Source organism: Chinchilla lanigera, unplaced genomic scaffold, assembly GCF_000276665.1.
Source record: "Chinchilla lanigera isolate Chin_1 unplaced genomic scaffold, ChiLan1.0 scaffold00064, whole genome shotgun sequence".
Classification (NCBI taxonomy): Eukaryota; Metazoa; Chordata; class Mammalia; order Rodentia; family Chinchillidae; genus Chinchilla; species Chinchilla lanigera.
Genome location: NW_004955465.1, coordinates 4514650 through 4535684, shown reverse-complemented (window position 1 = coordinate 4535684; position 21035 = coordinate 4514650). Strand labels below are relative to the sequence as shown.

General features: G+C 36.3%; 1 protein-coding gene across 1 annotated transcript in view; it reads right to left on the bottom strand.

Annotated features, from left to right (window-relative positions):
* The window catches only part of Ofcc1 (orofacial cleft 1 candidate 1), a 310574-nt gene that overhangs the window by 79996 nt on the left and 209543 nt on the right, over positions 1-21035 (bottom strand). The window contains exon 16 of the mRNA XM_013521801.1: positions 16288-16451. Coding sequence (XP_013377255.1) covers positions 16288-16451 — 164 coding nt within the window. The remainder of the gene's footprint in view (positions 1-16287; positions 16452-21035) is intronic.

The window sequence follows — 21035 nt, the reverse complement described above, 5'->3', positions numbered from 1 at the left end:
TAATCAAAAATACCATGAATGCTTAAAATTTTTAAAAACTTATTACAATAAAAGATACATTGTCAAGAACAATGTCATAGTGTGTCTGAAGCAAGGGGGTGTATCTTGAAGGGGATTAATGACAATGTATCCTTTACTGTAATAAATTTTAAAATTTAAACATTAACTACAATTTTTGAGCACACTTCATCTACCTGTATAAATATACATACAGACAGAGTTGTCAACATTAATTAAAGTTCTAAATTGTTGGATTAAATTTGAGTTTGCCTTGGATGAACTAAATATTAGAACTAAGAATAATTACCTAAATTATTATTTCAATAGAAATATACTAAATAATCTAATTTATGCCAATGGAGCAGATTTAGTAGTTACTCTCATACTGCCAATAGAAACTCACAGTAGTTAATATTCATATTTATTAAGTGAAGGCAATACACATTTTACATATATTAAATTTTCTTTAATGTTTTAAACTTCATTTTATTATTCATGTTTGAAAGATAAACAGAGTCAAAGAACTAAAACCATTGTCCAAGGACACACAACTGGTGGCAGAGCCAAGGTTCAAGCCAGATGGAACCACTTGGCCACACTCATTGTTAGAGAAAAGTGATGTGATTGCTTGTTGTTATTGTGTACTGTCTTAGTCATTTCCATGTGTATTGCTCAGTAGTACATCCACAGTGTCGTGTATCAGGGCCCTGTGACTTTTTAATCTTGCAAATCTGAAACTTTTAATCCACTAGAGACCAATTTATCTTCCTCCCTCCAGTGTTGATAATCACCTTTTCACATTGATTCTTATGATTCTGAGTAATTTAGATACTTAATATGAGTGAAACAACACAGAATTCATCCAGCTTGTCTTATTTAACATAAAATGCTCTCATTATTTATTGATATCACACCACATAAGAGGATATCCTTGCTTTTCTGATGTGTATAATGTTCCATGTATGTATATACCACTTCCCCTTTATCCACTCATCCACTAATTTGACATTAAGGTTGCTCCCACCTCTTGAACAATGTGCATACTGCTATGATGAAGATGGTTCTGCAAAACTCTTAGATAGTCTGCATTTAATTCTTTAGGATAAAGTCCAGAAGTGGAATTGCTAGATGATGCAGTAGATTTCTAATTATGTGAGGAATTACTCTGCTGTTTTACAAAATACTTGCACTATTTTCTTTTCCCATAAATAGTTCACAAGGGCTCCAACTTCTCTGCATCTTTTCCCTCATTTGTTACTTCTGTTCTTTTGATAGTGATAGTCCTACTGGGTGTGAAGTGATAATTCATTGTGGTGTTGGTCTGCATTTTCCTAATAATTAGTGATACTGACCATATTTTCATGTGTGCTTGGCCATGTTGCTATCCTCCTTAGAGAATGTCTCTTCAAATTCTTAGCTAACTTTTTAATAGGGCCATTTGTTTATTTTGTTATTGTTGAGTTAGTTGAAGAAATTTCTTATGTATTTTGGATATTCACCCTTTTCCAGATAAAAGATTTTTAATGATTTTCTCCCACTCTTAAATTACCCTTTATCTCTATTGATTGTTTCCTTCAGGGAGTATGCAGTGCTGTAAATTAGATGTGGTACAATTTGTCTATTTTGGACTTTCTTACCTGTATTTTCAGGGTCCTATGGAAGAAATCCTTGGCAGAAACAATGTCATGAAGTGTGGAAGCCCTCTGAGTAATCTCCATATGCCAATACATAGGATAATATGGCAGAAAATTTTTGAATCAATTCCTGGAGATTCTGAGATTACTGTCACATAGTAGTATTATATGTTGGTTAAGTTTAGGTTCTATTATTCTTACAACCAGCTTAAGGGACTAGCTGTCTGAGCTTCTCCTGACTGATATTCCTTTGAGGGCACTAACTGATGAGATTATGTTAGACCCATTTGGCATCTCTCTTAGGCAAATCCAAATCATAAGAAGGAAGTAAACCAGAATAGAAGCAACCCTGTCTCAAATTGAACTCACCTATGAGGTCCTAGGCACTGAGAAAGCATGGTACTGGGACGAGGTCTTGGACTCATAATCACTGTCAGTGGGAAAGAAAGCTGCTGCTTAAGCACTGAAGCCATACTAGCGACAGAGGCACCTTCTGTCATTTTGCAGTTGCAGAATTACAACTCCTTCGTAAGTGTGATCAAGATCACCGGGAGCCCATCTGCAGTGCTGAGCATCTGACCATGCTTCATATTAACCTACTTAACAGATCATTAGAGAGAAAAGACTCCTTGGGCAGAAGGCGGAGAATGGGGACTGGGGGCAGTAGAATCAAGATTTGGAATTAGCAAGTTAATGCACAGAGTTTTCAAGAAGGCAGAGAATCTTCTGTATCTGTAGCATGGTTATCATTTCCCTAGGTTATTGGAATTTTCAAATGTGTTTTAACTAAACGTTTCACATGCCCCCTGCTATGAGCAGTGTTCTGATACTTTTAACTTTCCTGTGCACATTTTATTGTATTTTTTAAAGTTGGTCGTTGTCTAAAGAGTCAAACTAACCATCTCTTCTGCTCACTTTGATAAGTCAAATTAATATACTACATGAAAGCGCATGTATATCTTTTTGAACTTCATTATGTTCTGCCTAGGAATTCAAAATGAAAAACTCTTGCAGACAAAAAGTGTCATTTGAAAATGTAGGCTGTTAATTATATTTACTTCAAAAGATGTATCTTCACCATAAAAGGAAATATGTTCTTTATTTATTCATGTTAATTCAGCAGATATTTGCTGTTTTCCACTGTATTCCAGGCACTTTTTTAGTGCGGAGGAGAAATAAGAGAAAAAAAAAAAAAACAAAATAAAATAAAACAAAACAAAACAACCTTTTCCTGAGTTCCCTGTGGGAAAATGGCATGTTCTCATGCTATGAATTTCTTTTTCATTCCAGCTTGGCCACTTCTGTGCCATTACAACCCCTGGTGCAGGGCTGGGGATTTAGCTCAGTGGCAAAAGCGCCTACCTGGCAAGCGAAGGTCGTGAGTTCGGTTCTCGGTACCGGAGGGGGGAAAAAAAAAAAAAAAAAAACAACCCTGGTGCAGGGGATTATGCACATGCACTCCTCCTTAGTTTGTGGCAGTTGTTGGATTTGATTATTTGTTCATTCAATTGTTTAATTGATGAAGTTGGTGGAAACTCTTCAGGGAGATTTACAGAGAATATGAAGTGTCCACAGAAGTGCAGAGGGCACCAGTCACAAAGATTACTCTGTCAGATGCAAGTCCTTACATGAAAGTAGGAAAGGAAACTTCCCAGCCACCTAAGACAACCTCAAGGCAAGGATTTAGAATGCGCTAACTGGACAATCTGAACCTTGTCCCTTCACCAAGGTGCGCAGACCTTCTTGACATCTGTTTCGCAACATGCGCACACCCTGCTTCCTACATGCCGGGAAGGAAAAGCCAAGTTCCAGTAGATTGCTTCAGTGTCTTTAATCGTCGGGGTATTCGAAGTACGCTAATTTATACAAAATCAATTCATCGAATAAATAATTAACTATTGTAATCTTAGCTTACCAGCTTTTATTTTGTCTTTACAAGAAATAAAAACAGCATATCAAAGAATGTTTGGTTTATCTTTCCCAGATGCTTGCAGCTATAGATGGATGGAGCTGGGAAGCAAACAGAGCCTTTATGCAACTGAGAAAAGGTTAAAGCATCCAGCAAGGCTCATTCGCCCACACCAGACAGCTTAGGGTCTAAGGAGTAAAGGGGTAGACACCCAGTGTATAGGGCCACCACAGCAGTGAACCATTTTGACTCCAACCATTCCATTTCCCAGAGCTGACACAATATAATACCTAAAACTTTAAAATATCTCTATTCCTAGGCAAGTACAGCATAATAGGCATATCCCATACCCGCCTTCCAGTGTAGAATGATTTTAACCCAGATGATAATTTCAAGCAATAAAAATTATTTAGTTCTATATGACAAAACTTTTAGAACCTTTCCCTCAATGTGGCAAATAATATTTTCCCTTGATTAAGGAACATGTGCCATTAAGACACCCAGCGTGGGGGATTATGCACATGCACTCTTCCTCGGTTTGTGGTAGTTGCTGGATTTGATTATTTGTTCATTCAGTTGTTTAATTGATAAAGTTGGTGGAAACTCAACTTATTCAGAAAGTGTAAAATCTTGGATTATCTCATACATAGTCTCTTGACAATGAATATACTCGTAATATTTTCATCAAAACCTGTCTTTAAATTATTTTAATCTGAATTAATTTTCCTGAGCAATAAATGACAGCAGCTAAAACTTATAAGGCTATTTAGAACTATTAAATCGATGACTAAGAAGACCTAAGCACCCTCAAAAGTAATTATCTTGAGTACCAGCCTTTAAATTTGTCTACAGCTTCCAGGAATGTAAAAGCTTAAATAAATCTGACACTTAAATTGTAATTTTTCATTCTTTGTGCATTATAAACAATGTGTAAGCAGCCTGTAGAGCTTTGGTAGTATTCAGATAAAGGATTTATAATTAAACTGTCTTCATGAAACCAGGAATGCTGTGAGGCCAAACACCCTCACAGCCTCTCTCCGATGCCAACACTTATAAATGGTCATTCCTAAAAGTTTGGTAAAAAGAAAATTTTGTAAAAGAAGTTCTAGAAGAAAGAGGCCCACTCTGTCCACCACACTGGAAACAAAAAATGATGAATTTTAATTACTTTTAAAAACCCAATAGGTTAAAATGGCAAATAACTAATATCTAAAAATAATATAATAAATGTGAACAACAGAGCAGTACAATAAAAGATAGAAAGACATCCCCTTGAGATCTTGGCACTGTCCATATCAAATGAGTCTTCATTTTTATAATACAGAGTTTAATTCCAAAAAAATCTTTATACAAATACAAAAAAATAGGTGTAAAATTTCAAGATGAGGAAGCTTTCAAACTTCTGAATTATTTAAACAGAGATAAAAACTTTGCCAGGTGTGAATTTTAAGTGTATTTATTTTGTTAGTGCATGTATACCACACTAACATTCAGTTTGGAGAGTCGGGGTACATACGTAACTCATCTTAATTCCTTTCTCATTCTTTCCCTGCTCTCCCTCTCCCTCCACCTGTCTCTTGATCCTATTCATTTTCTTTGCAAATACTTGCAGTAGATAATGTTTCCATGCCTTGTGTGTGGTTGGTCTATGTGTATGACGCATCTTAATTTCTTTTCCCGTCTCTGTTGCTATCATCCTTCCCCCTCAAGTTCCATCTCTAGATCCACTTCCCCTTTGGAAAAAAATATACTTCTCTACTTCTTATGCTGCATCTTCTATTTCTCTCTTCATTTATACTTTGAATTTTTCATGTAAGAGAAAACATGCAATATTTAAGCTTGTGTGTCTGATTAACCTCACTTAACATTATGTTCTCAAAGTGTATCTATTTTCCTATGACTCAAATTCATCTTTTTATTTTAAAGAGAATTTAAAAAATAACAAAATAGCAACAGCATAGACAAAAACAAAATGACACAAAAACAATAAAAATAATACAGGGTTTCAAAACAAAATGACAGGAATTAGCAGTCATTGTTATATTACATATCATGATACTCAACAAAGTTGTTCAGATTACCAGATATAAGAATGCAAGATTGATCAAACCATTAGAAAGAATAAAAAATGATTTTGAAATAATAGAAATGATGTGGAGCTTCACTAAACAAGGTGGTAGAAATTCTCCCATGGTTGTTATATTGCATATTGCTGTCTTCAAATTAGTTGTTCAGATTACCAGATACAAGCATGCAAAATTTTCAAAAAATTCAAACTTTAACTATTCCTCTCAATAAAACAATAGACATCAGCATACAATTATCCCAGCTATCCTTATATATATATATATATATATATATATATATATAGTTTTCCCTTCCTTTTTCTTTCTTTTTCTCCTTTCTCTCATCCCAGTTGTTCCTACCCTTTGAGCACTTTCTTTCACTTTTACACTATCTATTGTACCTTTTGAGTTTTATTTACTCTTTCAGATTCTTACACAAAGGAGACAATATGATGTTTACACACATGGGTTCAATTTATTTCACTTATGAGTCTAGTTGCATCCATTTACCTATAAAAGACTTATGTTTATCTTTTTCATAGCTGAGTAATACTCCATTGTATAAAAATACCACGTCTTTTTTATCCATTCCTCAGTTGATGGGCATTTGGGTTGTTTCCAAGATTTAGCTGACAGATTGTACTGCTATAAACATGGGTGCCACTGGGGTATGATGTTTTTAAATCTTCTGGAAAAATACCCAGAAGGGAAATAGCTGGGTAAAGCAGGGCCTCTAATCCCAGTTTTATGAGGAATCTCCACACTGAATTCCACAGCGAAAACACTCACACCAACAGTGGAGGAAGTTTGTTTTTACCCACAGCCTCTACAGCATTTGTTATTGGTTGATTTCTTGATGATAGCCATTCTTTCTGGGGTGAGATGAAATCTCAGCATTGTTCTAATTTGGATTTCTCAAGTGACCAATGATATTGAACATTTTTTCATATATTTATTTGTCATTTGTATTTCTTCATCTGAGAAGTGTGTATTTAGCTCGGATGCTCATTTTTGGATTGGGTCTTCGAATTTTGGGGGACTGACTTTTTCTAATTCTTTATATGTTCTATATAGAAGACCTTTGTCTGAGGGACAGTTGGCTAAGATTTTTTTCCCAATTCATGAGTTTTCTGTTTACTCTGTTTCTGATTTCTTTTGATGTGCAAAAACTTTCCAATAATATGAGATCCCAGTTTTTGATTCTTTTCTGTATTTCCCATGCGGTTTGGTTTTTTGTTCATGATCTCTCTCCCTACCCCTATGTCTTCAAGATTTCTACCTACTTTCTCTTCCAGTAGATTTAGTGTTTCCATTTTAATATTTAGATATTTGATCCATTTTAACTTTAGTTTAGTGCAGGATGATATACATGGGTCTAGGTTTAGTCTTCAGCATGTGGAGAGCCAGTTTTTCCAGCACTATTTATAAAAGAGGCTATTTATGTTCCAGTGAACATGTTTGGCCCTTTTGTCAATGATAAGGTGGCTGACTATATTGTAGTTGTATCTTCATCTTCTATTCTGTTCCACTGATCTTCAGGTCTGTTTTTTTGCCAGTATCATGCGATTTTATCACAGTAGCTTTGTAGTATAATTTCAGGTCAGGGATTATGATGCTGCCTGCCTTTCCTTTGTTTCCCAGGATTGCTTTTGCTATTCTAGGCCTCTTCTGGTTCCAGATGAATTTTAGGAATGTTCTCTCTAGATTTGTGAAGTCTACTTAATGGTATTTTAATTGGGATCTCATTGAATCTGCTCAACAATTTTGGGAGTATGGCCATTTTCACAATGTTGGTTCTTCCTATCCATGAGCAAGGAATATCTCTCCTTTTCTGAAATTGTCTTTGATCACTTTTTTCTGAGTACTGTAATTTTCACTGTATAGATGTTTTACATCCTTTGTTAGATTGATTCCTAAGTATTTCATTTTTTAAAATGTGATTATGAAAGATGTGATTTCCCTGATTTCTTTTTCAGTCTGTTTGCTGCTTGTGTACAAGAATGCTATTGATTTTTGGGTGTTGACTCTGTATCCAACTACACTATTAAATTTGGTTATTAAATCTATAAGCCTTTTGGTCGACTTTTTGGTGTCTTCTGTGTAGAGTATCATTTCATCTGTGAATAATGATAATTACACTTCTTCCTTTCATATATTTATTACTTTTATTTCTCTCTCTCTTGCCTAATTGCTCTGGCTAATATTTCCATAAATATATTAAATAGGAGTGGTGACAGTGGACATCTTTGTTGTGTTCCTGATTTTAAAGTACAAGCTTTCAGTTTTTGTCCATTTAGTATGATGGTGGCTGTTGATTTGTCATGGATCACTTTTATCAGAGTGAGGTAAAGAAAATCTGTTCCTATGTTCTGTAGGGTTTTTATCATGAATGAGTGTTAGATACAATCAAAAGCTTTATCTGCATCTATTGAGATGATCATATTACTTTGGCTTTGGCTGTATTGATATGGTGTATTACATTGATTGATTTGCATATATTGAACCGTACCTGCATTCCTGGGATGGATCCCACTTGGTCATGGTGTATAATCTTCTTGATGATTTGTTGCATTCTGTTTGCTAATTTTTGAGAATTTTTGAGTCTACACTCCTTTAGGAGACTAGCCTGAAGTTCTCTTTTTTGGCTGGGTCTTTCTCTGGTTTTGGTATCCGGATAATACTTGCCTCCAGGAATGAAATAGGGAAAATTCCTTCCCTTTCTATTACATTAACGAGCTTGAGAGGAGAATTGGCATTAGATTGTCTCTAAATTTCTTGTAGAATTCAGCTGTGAATCCATCAGGATCTGGACTTTTCTTTGTTGGCAAGTTTTTTATTACATTTTCAATTTCATTGGCTGATAATGAGTTATTCCAGATTTTTATAACATCTTCAGTCAGCTTTGGTAATTCATACATATCTAGGAATATGTCCATGTCCTGTGTGTTTTCCATGCTATGAAAATAAAGATTTTCAAAGTAGGTATGGATGATCTTCTGAATTTCTACAGGATCTGTAGTGATTTCATCCTTTTGATTCCTTATTGCATGAATTTAAGTTTTTTCTTTCCTTTTATGGATAAGTTTGGTTAGGGATATATCAATTTTATTTCTTCTTTCAAAGAACCAAGTCTTGGATTCATTAATTCTTTATACTGTTTTCTTAGTCTCCATTGCATTAATTTCTGCTCTGATCTTTGTAATTTCCTGCCTTCTTTGGGCTTTGGGCTTGACTTGTTCTTCTTTTTCTAGAAGCTTAAATCCCTGCATTTGTGCTCATTCTGTTTTCCTGAGATGGGAATTCACCACTATAAATTTTCCTCTGAGGACTACTTTCATTGCATCCCACAGGTTCCTGCAAGTTATATCTGCATTTTTGTTTGATTGTAAATATTGCTTCGTTTCTTCTTTAATTTCACCTGTGACCCATCAGGGGTTCAGGACAGTGTTACTTAATTTCCATGTGTTTATGGAGTTTTTGCAATTCTTTTGTCATTCACTTCCAGTTTCATGCACTATGGTCAGATAATGTACATGGTATAATTTCAATTCTTTTGCATTTACTTAAGCATGTTCTATGTGCTAGTATATGGTCCATTTTAGAGAATGTCACATGTGCAGCTGAGAAGAATGAGCATTCTAATGTTGTTGGGTGGAACACTCTGTAAAGGTCTACTAAGTCCATTTGTTCACAAGTTTGGTTTAGTTCTGTAATTTCTTTGCTGAGTTTTTCTCTAGTTGACCTATCTCTTTGTGACAATGGGGTGTTAAAGTCCCCTATTATGATTGTGTTACTGCTTATTTGATTTTTGATTTTTTTGATTTATTTGATTTTTTACATTTGTTAAAATTTGCTTTATAGCATTGGGTGCTCCTGTATTTGGTGCATAGATATTTATGATTGTTATCTCTTCCTCTTGCAGTTTTCCCCTAACAATTATGTAGTGATATTCTTTATTTCTTTTGATCATTCTTGATTTGAAATTCACATTGTCTGCAAACATAACAGCTACCCCTACTTTTTCTGGGTTCCTGTTACATGGAGTATTTTTTTTCCATCCTTTGACTTTCAGTCTGTGAATTTCCTTTAGAGTTAAATGTGTTTCCTGTATACAGCATATTGTTGCATTTTATTTCTGGATCCACTCTGCCAGTCTGCTTCTTTTGATTGGTGGGTTGAGACCGTTTACATTGATGGTTATAACTGATATGTATTAACTTATCTTTGTCATGTTATTTTCCTGTTGTTGGTTCCTCCTTTTTCCCTCTGTTTAATTGCTTGGCCTACTTGGTGGTTCCTTTCTGTTGTTGTTCTTGAAATTGTGGTCATTTTTATCTCTTTCTAAAATATCCTTTAGTATTATTTGTAGGGTTAGTTTGGCACTCATGAAGTTCTTTAGTTGCTCTTTATTGTGGAAATATTTTATTTCTCCATCAATTTTGAAGGATGGTTTTGCAAGATACATCAATCTTGGTTGGAAGTTGTTATCTTTCAGGACCTGAAATCCTTCTCTCCAAGCTCTTCTTGACTTAATGGTTTGTGTTGAGATATCTGCCAGGATTCTGATGGGCTTTCCTTCATAGGTGATCTCTTTTTTTTTTCTTTAACAGCTTTCAATATTCTGTCCTTTTGCTGAATTTCTGGGATCTTGATCACCATATGTCTGGTCGTAGATTTATTTTGGTTATGGCTAATCGGAATTCTATATGCCTCACTGAACTGTATGTCTGATTCTTTTTCCATGCTTGGAAAATATTCAGCTATTACTGCTGCAAATAGTCTTTTTATGTCATTTGTGTTGACTCCTGCTGTTTTGTTGACACCTATTAATCTTACATTGCTTTTCTTTGCCTCATCCTGTAGCTGTTGTATTGTTATTTCCTGGTTCCTTGTTATTTTTAAGAGATCCTTCCTTTTGCAATCATTAGCTGCAATGTTGTCCTCAAGATCTGAAAGTCAATCTTCAGCTTCATTCAAGCGGTTTTGCCAGCTTTCAATGGAAATTTTAATTTCCTAGATATCTATTTGAATCTGTTTCATGCATTCTGGTTCTTTCCTATATTGTTCATTCAATGTTTCCATCATTATCCTACACTCCTCTATTATTTATGTGTCTTCTATAGATGTGCTGAACAATTCTTTCATTTTTGTTGTCATTTCTTTTTACAGCTGAGATATTTCTGATCTCATTTCTTCTATGGCCTGATGGAGTTCTTTCTTTACTTCAGTTGCTATCATTACACAAATTTCAGGTGTAGGACTTCCAAGCTCTTCTATGTTGATGTCTCCTTGACTTGTTCTGGGTAGGATGGAGGTCTAAAATTGCATTTTGATCCATCTTTTTGTCATTTTCACAGATCCAGAGGTTCCCTGGAGCTCAGCCTCACTCCTGTGATGCTGTGGGAGTGGCAGGGCAATAATCCAAAGTTCCCTGGTGATCAGCATGGCTCCCATGATTGGAGAGAGTAAGGGTGGTTTCTGGTGCTCCCAAAGCTTTCTGGGGTTTAGCATGACTCCCACACTGATGGGCAACTGCTGGGGGCAGCTCACCAAGGTGCCTGAAGCTGTCCAGGTCTCAGCTTGTCTCCCACACCAATGGGGGAGGTGATCACCAAGACTCCTGAAGCTGTCTCTCATCTTAAGGCAGAGTGGTATTCAAATGAACAGACACTTCACAGAAGTACAAATGCCCAATAAATATATGAAGAAACACTCAATATCATTGACCATTAGAGAAATACAAATTGCCCCAACACCAAGATTCCATTTTAACCCAGAAAGAATAGTCATTATTAGGAAATCAAACAATAACAAATTGAATGGGTAAATATCTTTATTTTTAAAATAAATAAATTTGAAAGATAACTAGAAAATAGAGAAAATATCCACTAAAACTAAAAGGTTATTACCGTCAATATATAAAATTCATATAAGACTGCAAAGCAAAATAATTTGAATAATTTAGAAAGGAAGGCAAATGGATACTTGAAAGGCAATTTACAAAGATAACTATGAATGAGTAATAAGCATGCTAAGAATGTTTAGTAAACAAAGAACACACATTTAGAAAAAGGCTGAGATTCTATTTCTGTGTTAGATTTCAAAAGGCTAGCGAATGATGTGACTATGGATTTATAAGTGTCCTCATCTGCTGTTACAGTAGTATAAATTCATAAAACATCCTTAGAGACAAGTTTTCAATAGTTATCAATGTCTTCAGAACATCTTAATTTCTAAACCCTTATATGCTGTATGATGCTTTCAAAAGGATAATTTAAACATGGAAAGACCATGTGCCTTAAGATATTTATCAGAGTTTTGTATAAGATGCATAAAAATATGAAACAAACTCCTGTCTAGCAATAAATATTTAAATATTTTATACTATTTATACAGTGAAACTTGTGTATAGGCACTATATGTTCATCAAATTAATTAAAAATATAAAATGTTTATCATATAATATTAAGGTGAAAGTCAACACATGAAGAAGTGAGTCAACACACTCACAGTATATAAATTCAACATTAAAAAATATTGACATGGGAAAGATATCAAAATACATTTATGAGAAGATTAATAATGCTTTGTTAGGTGGTGAGATTATTGATGTTTTTAAATTTACCTTTTGATTTTGTTCTGCAGTCTCAGTTTTTGCCTAAGTATTATACATTCTTTCTAGAATAAGGAAAACTCATTAAAATATTAATTCTTATTAAAACAATGTATAAAATCAAGTCCACATATTTATACCCAGATCAAGAGCTTCCTTGCACAGAGACAAGGAGCTGGTATCTCAATCAACTATTCTCTCAGAACCATTAAGAGTGAGTTTTTTGGTAGAAACCCATCAGCAGGCAATCACCAAGGATTTTGGAAGAATAAGGGCCAATCAGCCAATCTCTGCAGGGTACATATTTGAATTTGCACAGCCAGTTCCCATCCTATGGAGCTTTTGCTGCACAAAGCTAAACAAAAATCTCTATTAACAGCCAGCACAATAGACTTGATTGTTGTGTTACATAAGGTCAGATACACCACTGCTGTTGTGTCAACAAAAGACTTAGGATCGTTGCTTTAACATTTTGATTGAGGATGCTAATCAAAATCAGTCAACATGCAGAAATCGGCACTGGCACTTTTCACCAACGTGAAATTCCTACAGTTTCTGTGTCTCTCCACTATTTCTGTGCTAAATCGGAACCCCACTGCATTGGCCAGGGGCATCTGCTGTGGGTAGTGCTTCCCTCATAGAAGAACTGTCTTCTCCACATTATTCCTTCTCAGAGAAAGATACTTCACAAATTGCATTAAGAGAGATTTTCCAGCTGACACTCTGGAATGAGTTTGTTTACTCATGGAAAACACAGATATTTTCCCTATAGGAGATTACTATAACTGTCATCATAAAAAAATAGCCTTAAGATTAGTTGCTTTTATAATTCAAGCAAAACTTGGAATAATAAAGCATGGTTTGTTCAAATAGACTAGGTTAAGTATGTTGAACAAGTACATAAAACTTGACTATTTCTCTTAAATTTTTCAGGTTAATTCTGTATAATAATGTCCAGACATCCCACATCTTCACTTTTATCATTCTCCATCTCCTTAGTTTCCTGTTCCCCCATCAACATTTCTTGGTTGTGTGATTTTCTTGTTCTAACTTAAAAGAAATATTTTTGCTTTAGGTAGCAAAAGAACAAATCCTAAATACTTGATGCCTAAATTCTACCCTGAATTTTTCACATTTTGCAAGTAATCTGTACATCAAACAATGAACAGTATGACTGCAAACACTTGTTTTATTTTAAGTTAGAAGATATGTCTTGATGCAAGGATAAATAACATATTACATTATTTGGTAATTCTCTACTTACAGAAGTCTAATCTACATGACGTACTATTTTACTTCTTTAACTGTGAATAGTCATTTCTAATAATAAAGTGATTATTCATGGGGAGCCCCATTAAATCTACACATATGTATTATCTTTACCATGTTACCCAAGAAAATGCCTAAAATCTAGCAAATGAACAACCTTGCCTAGGGGCAGGTTCACTACGTGAGTGGTCAAATCAAAAGTGAATGATCAGGAAAGACTTTTTCCCTTCCCCAGGAAAGTACGTGCCCTGGAAAGATGACATAGAGCATTTATGACACGTCAAAATATAAACCAAGCCTGGGCCTACACAACACATATCCCCTGGAGAATTAGGCAATTTTACTACAGCGATGTTAGTGACCTAAGGGGCGCATCCGAGATTGTTCAGTCTACTGGAGGAGTTCACCTCCTACAATCATAATGACTATCATATGTTCACTCCCCCTGCACCCTGCCACAGATCTCCAAGCATCTGCATTCATCCCTGCCTCTTTCTTTATCACAGCAAAAGACAAGATCTTTTTCCAAACTGCAACTACAGTCATCTCTACCTGTGTTCTGCTTTATGTCTTCAGAGACCTCATCCAGCTGATTGCCCTTCTTTGCCTAGGTATTTTCCACAATTCCCTTCCATGTAGAATTTTCAATTCTACATAGAAATTGATGCCACATCCACAATTAGTTATTCTTTTTAAGGTATCTTATTTTAACCACTTTCCACTTACATCAGACCTCTATGACAAAAGGAAAACCAGTAAATACAGACCCTTTGTTCTCATGCTATGCTCAGCTAACCCACTGCAAGTTAGCCTCTATCTTGCAAAGCAATGAAACTCAAGCTTTCAGCCCCATAAATCCATAGTCTACATTGATTTCTCTGAGTTCTAAGCTCATCTATCCAACTTCCTATGACATATTCTCCCTTGGCAACATCAAAGATATCAAGATCAATCTGAATGAAAATTTAACTCATCATCTATCTCCTGTAAGCGTTTGCTTTCTATCTCATTACTGTCTGAGAGAGACAGCCACCCCTCCACAACTCCAAAAACCCGAGGTTATACTAATTTAATCCTCTCCTTCACCTTGAATTTTTAACAACTCCAAAAACTCCATTCTGCGTTTTAACTAATTCTTAAGTACACCCCAACTTTCTGTTTCTCATGTTGTTCTCTTTAGTAAGGGCTCATGACTGGTCTTGCTTAAACTATCAAAGTATTTAACTAGATTTTCCTATTTTCAACACTATCTTTTTAAAATCTACCTTCCTTCCTAAGTGGCAGAATGATTTTCCTAAAATTAAAGTTATTTAAAGTCATTCATTGTTTTTACAATTCAAATCCAAGCTTTCTAGCACAATAGCAAAATCTTTTATCATCTGTCCTGGATGATATTTCTAGTCTCATCTCAGCCAATTGCCATATGTCCATATTCTGAACTCCAACCATATCAAAATACTTCAGATTTGTCAAATACTATATACTCTGCTTTCTCGAGACTGTATTTATTCATCTTTTCCTTTTGCCTGCAAACATGCTTGCCTCTGTTTTTCTTCTAGCTAAATTACATTAAAGCTTCAAAGATTATCCAAGTGTTATATTTCCACTGAAGTCTTTGGCTGCTTGCCCCCAAACTCCTCTAGACCTGTGTTGACTTTCTTTTCTCTGTACTCTCAAGGGACCCTGCATTAATCACTTCCTAGAACTTTTAAAAAATTGGGGTAAGAACACTTAACATGAGATCTAATCTCTTAAATTTTAAGTGCACAACATAATATTGTTAACTATAAGCACACTATTGTATAATAAATAGATCTCTATAACTCAGTTATCTTGCATAACTGAAACTTTATACTTGTTGAATGGCAATTCCTTTTCCCCCTTTCCTCAGCACTGGAAATCACCATTCTACTTTTTTATTTTTTAGTTTGAATATTTTAGGTACCTCTTCTAAGTGGAATCATGTAGTAGTTGTGTTTTTGTAACTAGCACATTTCACTTAGTACAATATCCTCAAGATTCACATTGTTGCATATTGATTGTAGGATTTCTTTCTTTTTATGCTGAATAATATTTCATTATACATGTTTATCTTATTATCCATTCACCTACTGATAAATTTATGTTACTCCCCATCTTGGTTATTGTGAATATTTCTGCAATGTATATGGATAGGCTAATATTACCTCAAAATCCTGATTTCAAGTCTTTTGGCTAAATACCTAGAAGCAGGATTACTGTGTTATACTACAAAGTTTCATTAGCTAAAGCAGTATAGTTCTTTCTTCACACACGCACACATGTGCACAGACACACAAGTGCAGGTACACTGTTTACTAAATTGAACCTGGCAAAACAAGCTCTGTGATATTCAAGATCAAAGCCAGAGGATGATTCCTACACTGCAGATTTTGGCAAGAGGTAGGAATTGTGGGAAGAAGGCAAGTTGGAAGGAGGAGAAAAAGACAATTGCAGGCATCCTTCCCAGAAAATTTCCCAGAATGTCCTTGGATATCAAAGGATTACTCTTTGATTCTTATTTGTGCCTTGTTTGGACAAGTATAAACATTCACAACCAAATTGGCTCTGTTCACCCTGGGGAAATATTTCTCCAGAAGTCAAACAATTTCTTGGCAGGTTTGTGTGGCATGTGTTATACCCAATCAGGGAAATTTTTACCTTAGTGATGTAAAGATGGTTCTAACTTCTGTTCATTAACCACAGTCTCACAATTTAAGTGTATAACAAAACTGGAGGCTGAACAGAATGATGAACAAAATAACGGTAGCACCTTACCTGAGACAATATATATATAAAATCAAGGAAGAAATGACAAACAGGAAGATGTGTAGCAGCACGGTGATCATGACTCCCAGGATTCCTGGCTGTTGTGCTCTTACAAACATCCAGTAGAGCTTCGCTGCATCAGCTATAGGAGCCTCCCCATTATGTGTAAGTCGCTAACAAAGAAAAACGTAGAGTAAAAGAATAAGAATGGAAATACTGATCATCAAGTTAGATTGAAGACACAAAGACTGTATGATACTATAATGTTTTTAAATTAAATCTTCTAAGTACCAAAAATTGCCAGATCTTCAGCTCCAGAAAGAAAAAAAAAAGCTGGGCTTTGCATGCTTAGTTTACTCTTTTTTTCATTTTTCCCTTTAAGCCTTTAAATGCGTGCTCTCAATACACTATTCATGAAGTAAAACTATGTTTTATTTATGTGCTATTAACTTTTGAATTTAATGAGCACAAGATCTGAGGAAATTAAGTACAATGGTAGAAAGATTCCTTTATCTCTGAAACAGATTTGATAGGAATTTAATTTGTGCCATGCATAAAAGAAATGGTTTATTTTAGAAACTTATAAAAAAGGTATCAGGCTATTTAATGTGAGCTTAGAAACCAAAGTTTACATCAGGTTAATTTAAAAAAATAAGCTTTTGTTTTAGATGAGGAAAACCATTTTATATTGGATTATAAAGAAACACATGAAAGTGAGTTTTTATTTTTTTATTTTAAAAATAAAAGGAGGAAAACATTAACAGACAGGCTATCATTTACAAAATAGCAAGAGAACAATACAAACAATACAGAGTTACAAACAAAGTGGTAGGAAATTAACAATGAGAAGTGAGTTTTTAAAAGATAAATATAAAGTGCTAAGGACCTGCAATATCAGCATATAAACTCATTGGCCTTTAAGATTTGTAAAACATGAGCATTCTTTAACTATAGTCCTCATCAAGTGGAAGTGATATGCGATGAAAGTATACAGTAAGGTATTTTTTCTCCAAGACAAGAGAAAAAAGAATATCTTTAGTTTCTAAGCTGACAATTACATAAGTATAGTTTAAGACGCTTTTAAAAGTAGCTAATCCAAATCACATATGTGTAGAAGAAAACAGAAACCTAGACAGGTTAATTTATATTTTCTCTACACTAAAATATACTGTAGTAATTGGGCAATGACTAGAATTCAGATGCTCCAGTTCTCAACTACAGCTTCTTTGTCTACCACACCAATGTTTTATTTTTATACTCTGCATTTGTTAACCAGTATCTCTGGCACAGTGGGACCTACTGCGAGGACTCTGAACAACAGACTGGTAATTGTTTTCATGTATTCTTCCTTCTCCAGATCTTACTTTTTACTATTCCTTAAAGATAAAAAAGTGGACACAGGATTCATTGGTGCATTAACAACAACAAAACTGGTATGTTTGACGCCAATAACATGATTGATATGGATTAAATCTGAATGTCCCCCATTGCCCTCGTATGTTCAGAGGTAGGGCTTTCAGAAGGCAACTGGATCAGGAGTCTCGGTATTCATCAGTGGAGGGCAGAATTAAATGTGCTGTTAGGAGATGGAGCCAAGTGGGAGGAGGTGGGAAACTTGAGTAACCCGGAATGGTTCATCTCACTCTTCAGTGCTTCCCTTCTCTCTCTGCTTCCTGGTTACTGGAAGATGAGCAGCTCTACACTGCCCAGCCCCCTCCACAATGCTGTTTGCCATGGAGCCAGCTGACTCTGGACTACAACTGTGATCCAAAATAAATCCCTCCACTCTTAACTTGTGGGTGCTGGGCATTTTGTCCCAGCAACAGGAAAGTGACTGAGATCATGATCTAACCCATAGATGTAGATCGCTCATTTGACCCACCCATATTGAACTCCTACCATCTACACTCAGAAGATAAAAGAGGGAATAAAATTAGACAAAAGCATTACCATCTTGGAGCTTCATTTTCAGTGTGTATGTGGGGTGGTGAATAATTAGTAAGCACACAAGTAAGACTAAGAATAAATAATATATGATTCATCAATGAATGATATGAGGAAGATAAAGAAAAGAAGGTGTAGTAGGTATGTTAGTCAGCTCTCTATCAGTGTGACAAAATACCTGAGATAAACAACTTATAAGCAAGATGAGTTTATGTTGGCTCAGTGTCAGTTCATCATCAGTCGCCTCCTTTGTTCTCCATCTGTGAAAAGGTGGTGCATGATGATGGGAATGTACAGTGCAGGGAGATGCTGACCTCATGGTGGCCGGGAAGCGAAGACAGAAGGGGGAGGGCCCCAGCAGCGCTTCAAGGCTACACCCTCATGCCTAAGTTCCTCCCCCACACCCCACCTCCTAAAGTTCTGCTGCCTCCCAGGAGTACCACAGGCTGGAGGCCAAGCCTTTAACACATGAGCCTTCGGGAGACATTCAATATCCAACTTATAGCCGGAGCAGTGGGTGTGTGTTGTTAAATACCGCTGTCAGAAAACACTTCACAAGCAAACGACGTTGGAGTAAAGGGTGGAAAGGAATGAGCCACGTACCTGAAAATGGTGTTCATCACACACTGCTCACACTATGTCATTGTGTGTGTACAGTTTTGGTTTCCTCACTAGATTTTAAATCCTTCCCTGAACCATTCAGGCAAAGGTTTTATAGCTTGATAGCTTGCATCATCAATAGAACATAGTCTAAATGGGGTCATGGAGTCAGTGCCATGGGGCGTATATCCAGCCCCTTGCCCTTCCTTCCCTGGCGCTCTTCCCCTGCTCTGCATCTGCTGCCATGAGCTGAGCAGCTTTGCTCCACCATGTGCATCTGAAAGGATGTCTCTGTCTGGAGCCAACCAATCATGGGCTAAAACCATGAGCAAATTGAACCCCTCTTCCTTAAAGCTGTGAGTATGGGGTGCTATGTTTCAGCAAGGAGAAAGTGACTAAAATAGCAGACTTTGATAAGCACCAGAATCCCTTGTTAATCCCTCCCCAGAGCCCCTTGTGCAAGCCTGTAATTCTGCATCAATTCCCAAATGATATTACTCCTGTTGTTTCAGGGACCAACTGTTGAGCACCACTGCTTTAGATCAGTACTTCCCCAACTTCAGTGTGCTATCAAATCACCTGGTGACAAAAGATTTAAATACATATTTAACTCCATCCAGGGGCATGCCCATGTGCATTTCTACAGGCTCCCAGGGAATTCCGTTGCCATAACTTTAGAGATTTTTTTTTTAAGAATACTGGAAGTAAATGCTATCTGCAATAAAATGTGATGGATTCTAACTGGAAAACTGATAACTTTGGAGACTTGGAATAAACATTTAGCTTTTCTTTCCAAATATAAAGAGATATTGGTGCTGTATCTATCTTTCAGAATCCAAGTCAGTTTCATCAGGTTACAGACTTTGGACTGGTTCTAAGATGGCCATGCTGGAGGCTACTTTCCTGGAGATTACATCAGAGACCCCAGTGTAAATTAAGCCTGCTCATGTTGTCATTTGCCTTGGACACAGTGGGCTGGTAGGCCATTAATCTGCGTAAGGACCTCAGGAATAAGGAAAGCAATTCTATGAGCATTGCAGACGTTTCCTTCTGAGAAACCTCTGATGATCATAAAGGACAGCTGCTCATCTCTCCCAAGAGGCTTCCCATATGGCATTGAAGTAGGCTCAGTCCCAGGACCACATCCACTCAATATGCACATCAGGCCTCTGGGAGGAATTGGGAGATGCCAGGGGATACGGTTCTCTTCTAGTGCAGATGGGATCCTCTACATCTTCTGCTCAACAAACCTTGACAACACCATCTCCTTCTTGCTAGTCTGTAAACTGCAGGAGGTAAGAATGTGGACAAAACCTAGCTGGCTCTAGCTTGATCCACACAGAATCAGAAGGGGTCTAATCATCAGTGTGGAAAAAAATTTGAGATGGCACTGAAAACACAACATTTCTGGCTCCAAAAATTTCCTCTCCTGCAATGGGATCAAGGTGGCCAGTGATTTTGAAGCTAGAGAGTGGTCGTTGCTGGCTTAACCAGTTTGCCTGTCAAGTACTCTTGAGCTCTGCTTGGCATATGGCTTTGCCTCCAATCCCTAGCAGCAGTGATAGGAACTGGCTACACTGGTAGGCTCTTTGTGTACTGTTTTAAGGTCCTTTTAATAATGTTAAATGATCTGCATGATGAGAGTTAATAATTGCATATGTTGGCAAGGTCAAAGCTGTCTAGCAGAAGTCATTTCCATTCAGAAATAAGCAGTGCAGATTTGTATATGAAACCTAAAAAGATACCAGTGCACTCAGAGCTTCAGACACAAGTTTGGTTAAGAGCAGCCCAGGAATGCACAAGTGATAGCCCAGCCCAGCAAACAGCAAAGGGGAAGAAAGCTTTCTATGTAGCACCTTGTTACCCAAGATGTGGTCCAGGGAAACAGAATCATTGCTATTATGAAGGAACTGTGGGAAATGCAGAATCTCAGGCCCCACTGGCTGAATCAGTATGAGCATTTTAATAAAATCCCAGGGAATCTGGGAGCACATTAAAGTTTGAGAAGTATTGGTGTAGCAGCACACTATCATGTGAGAGAGAGGTAAACATGGGGCAGGCTCTGATGATATGAGCTGCTTCCTATAACACTCAGGATGTAGAATGTCTCCATGAATGTAGTTTGGACAGTACTTTGGTCTTTAGTTCTAAGAACACATTATGACAATGGAATCAGTGTCAGACCTAATTAACAAGTAGAGTCCAGCTAAATA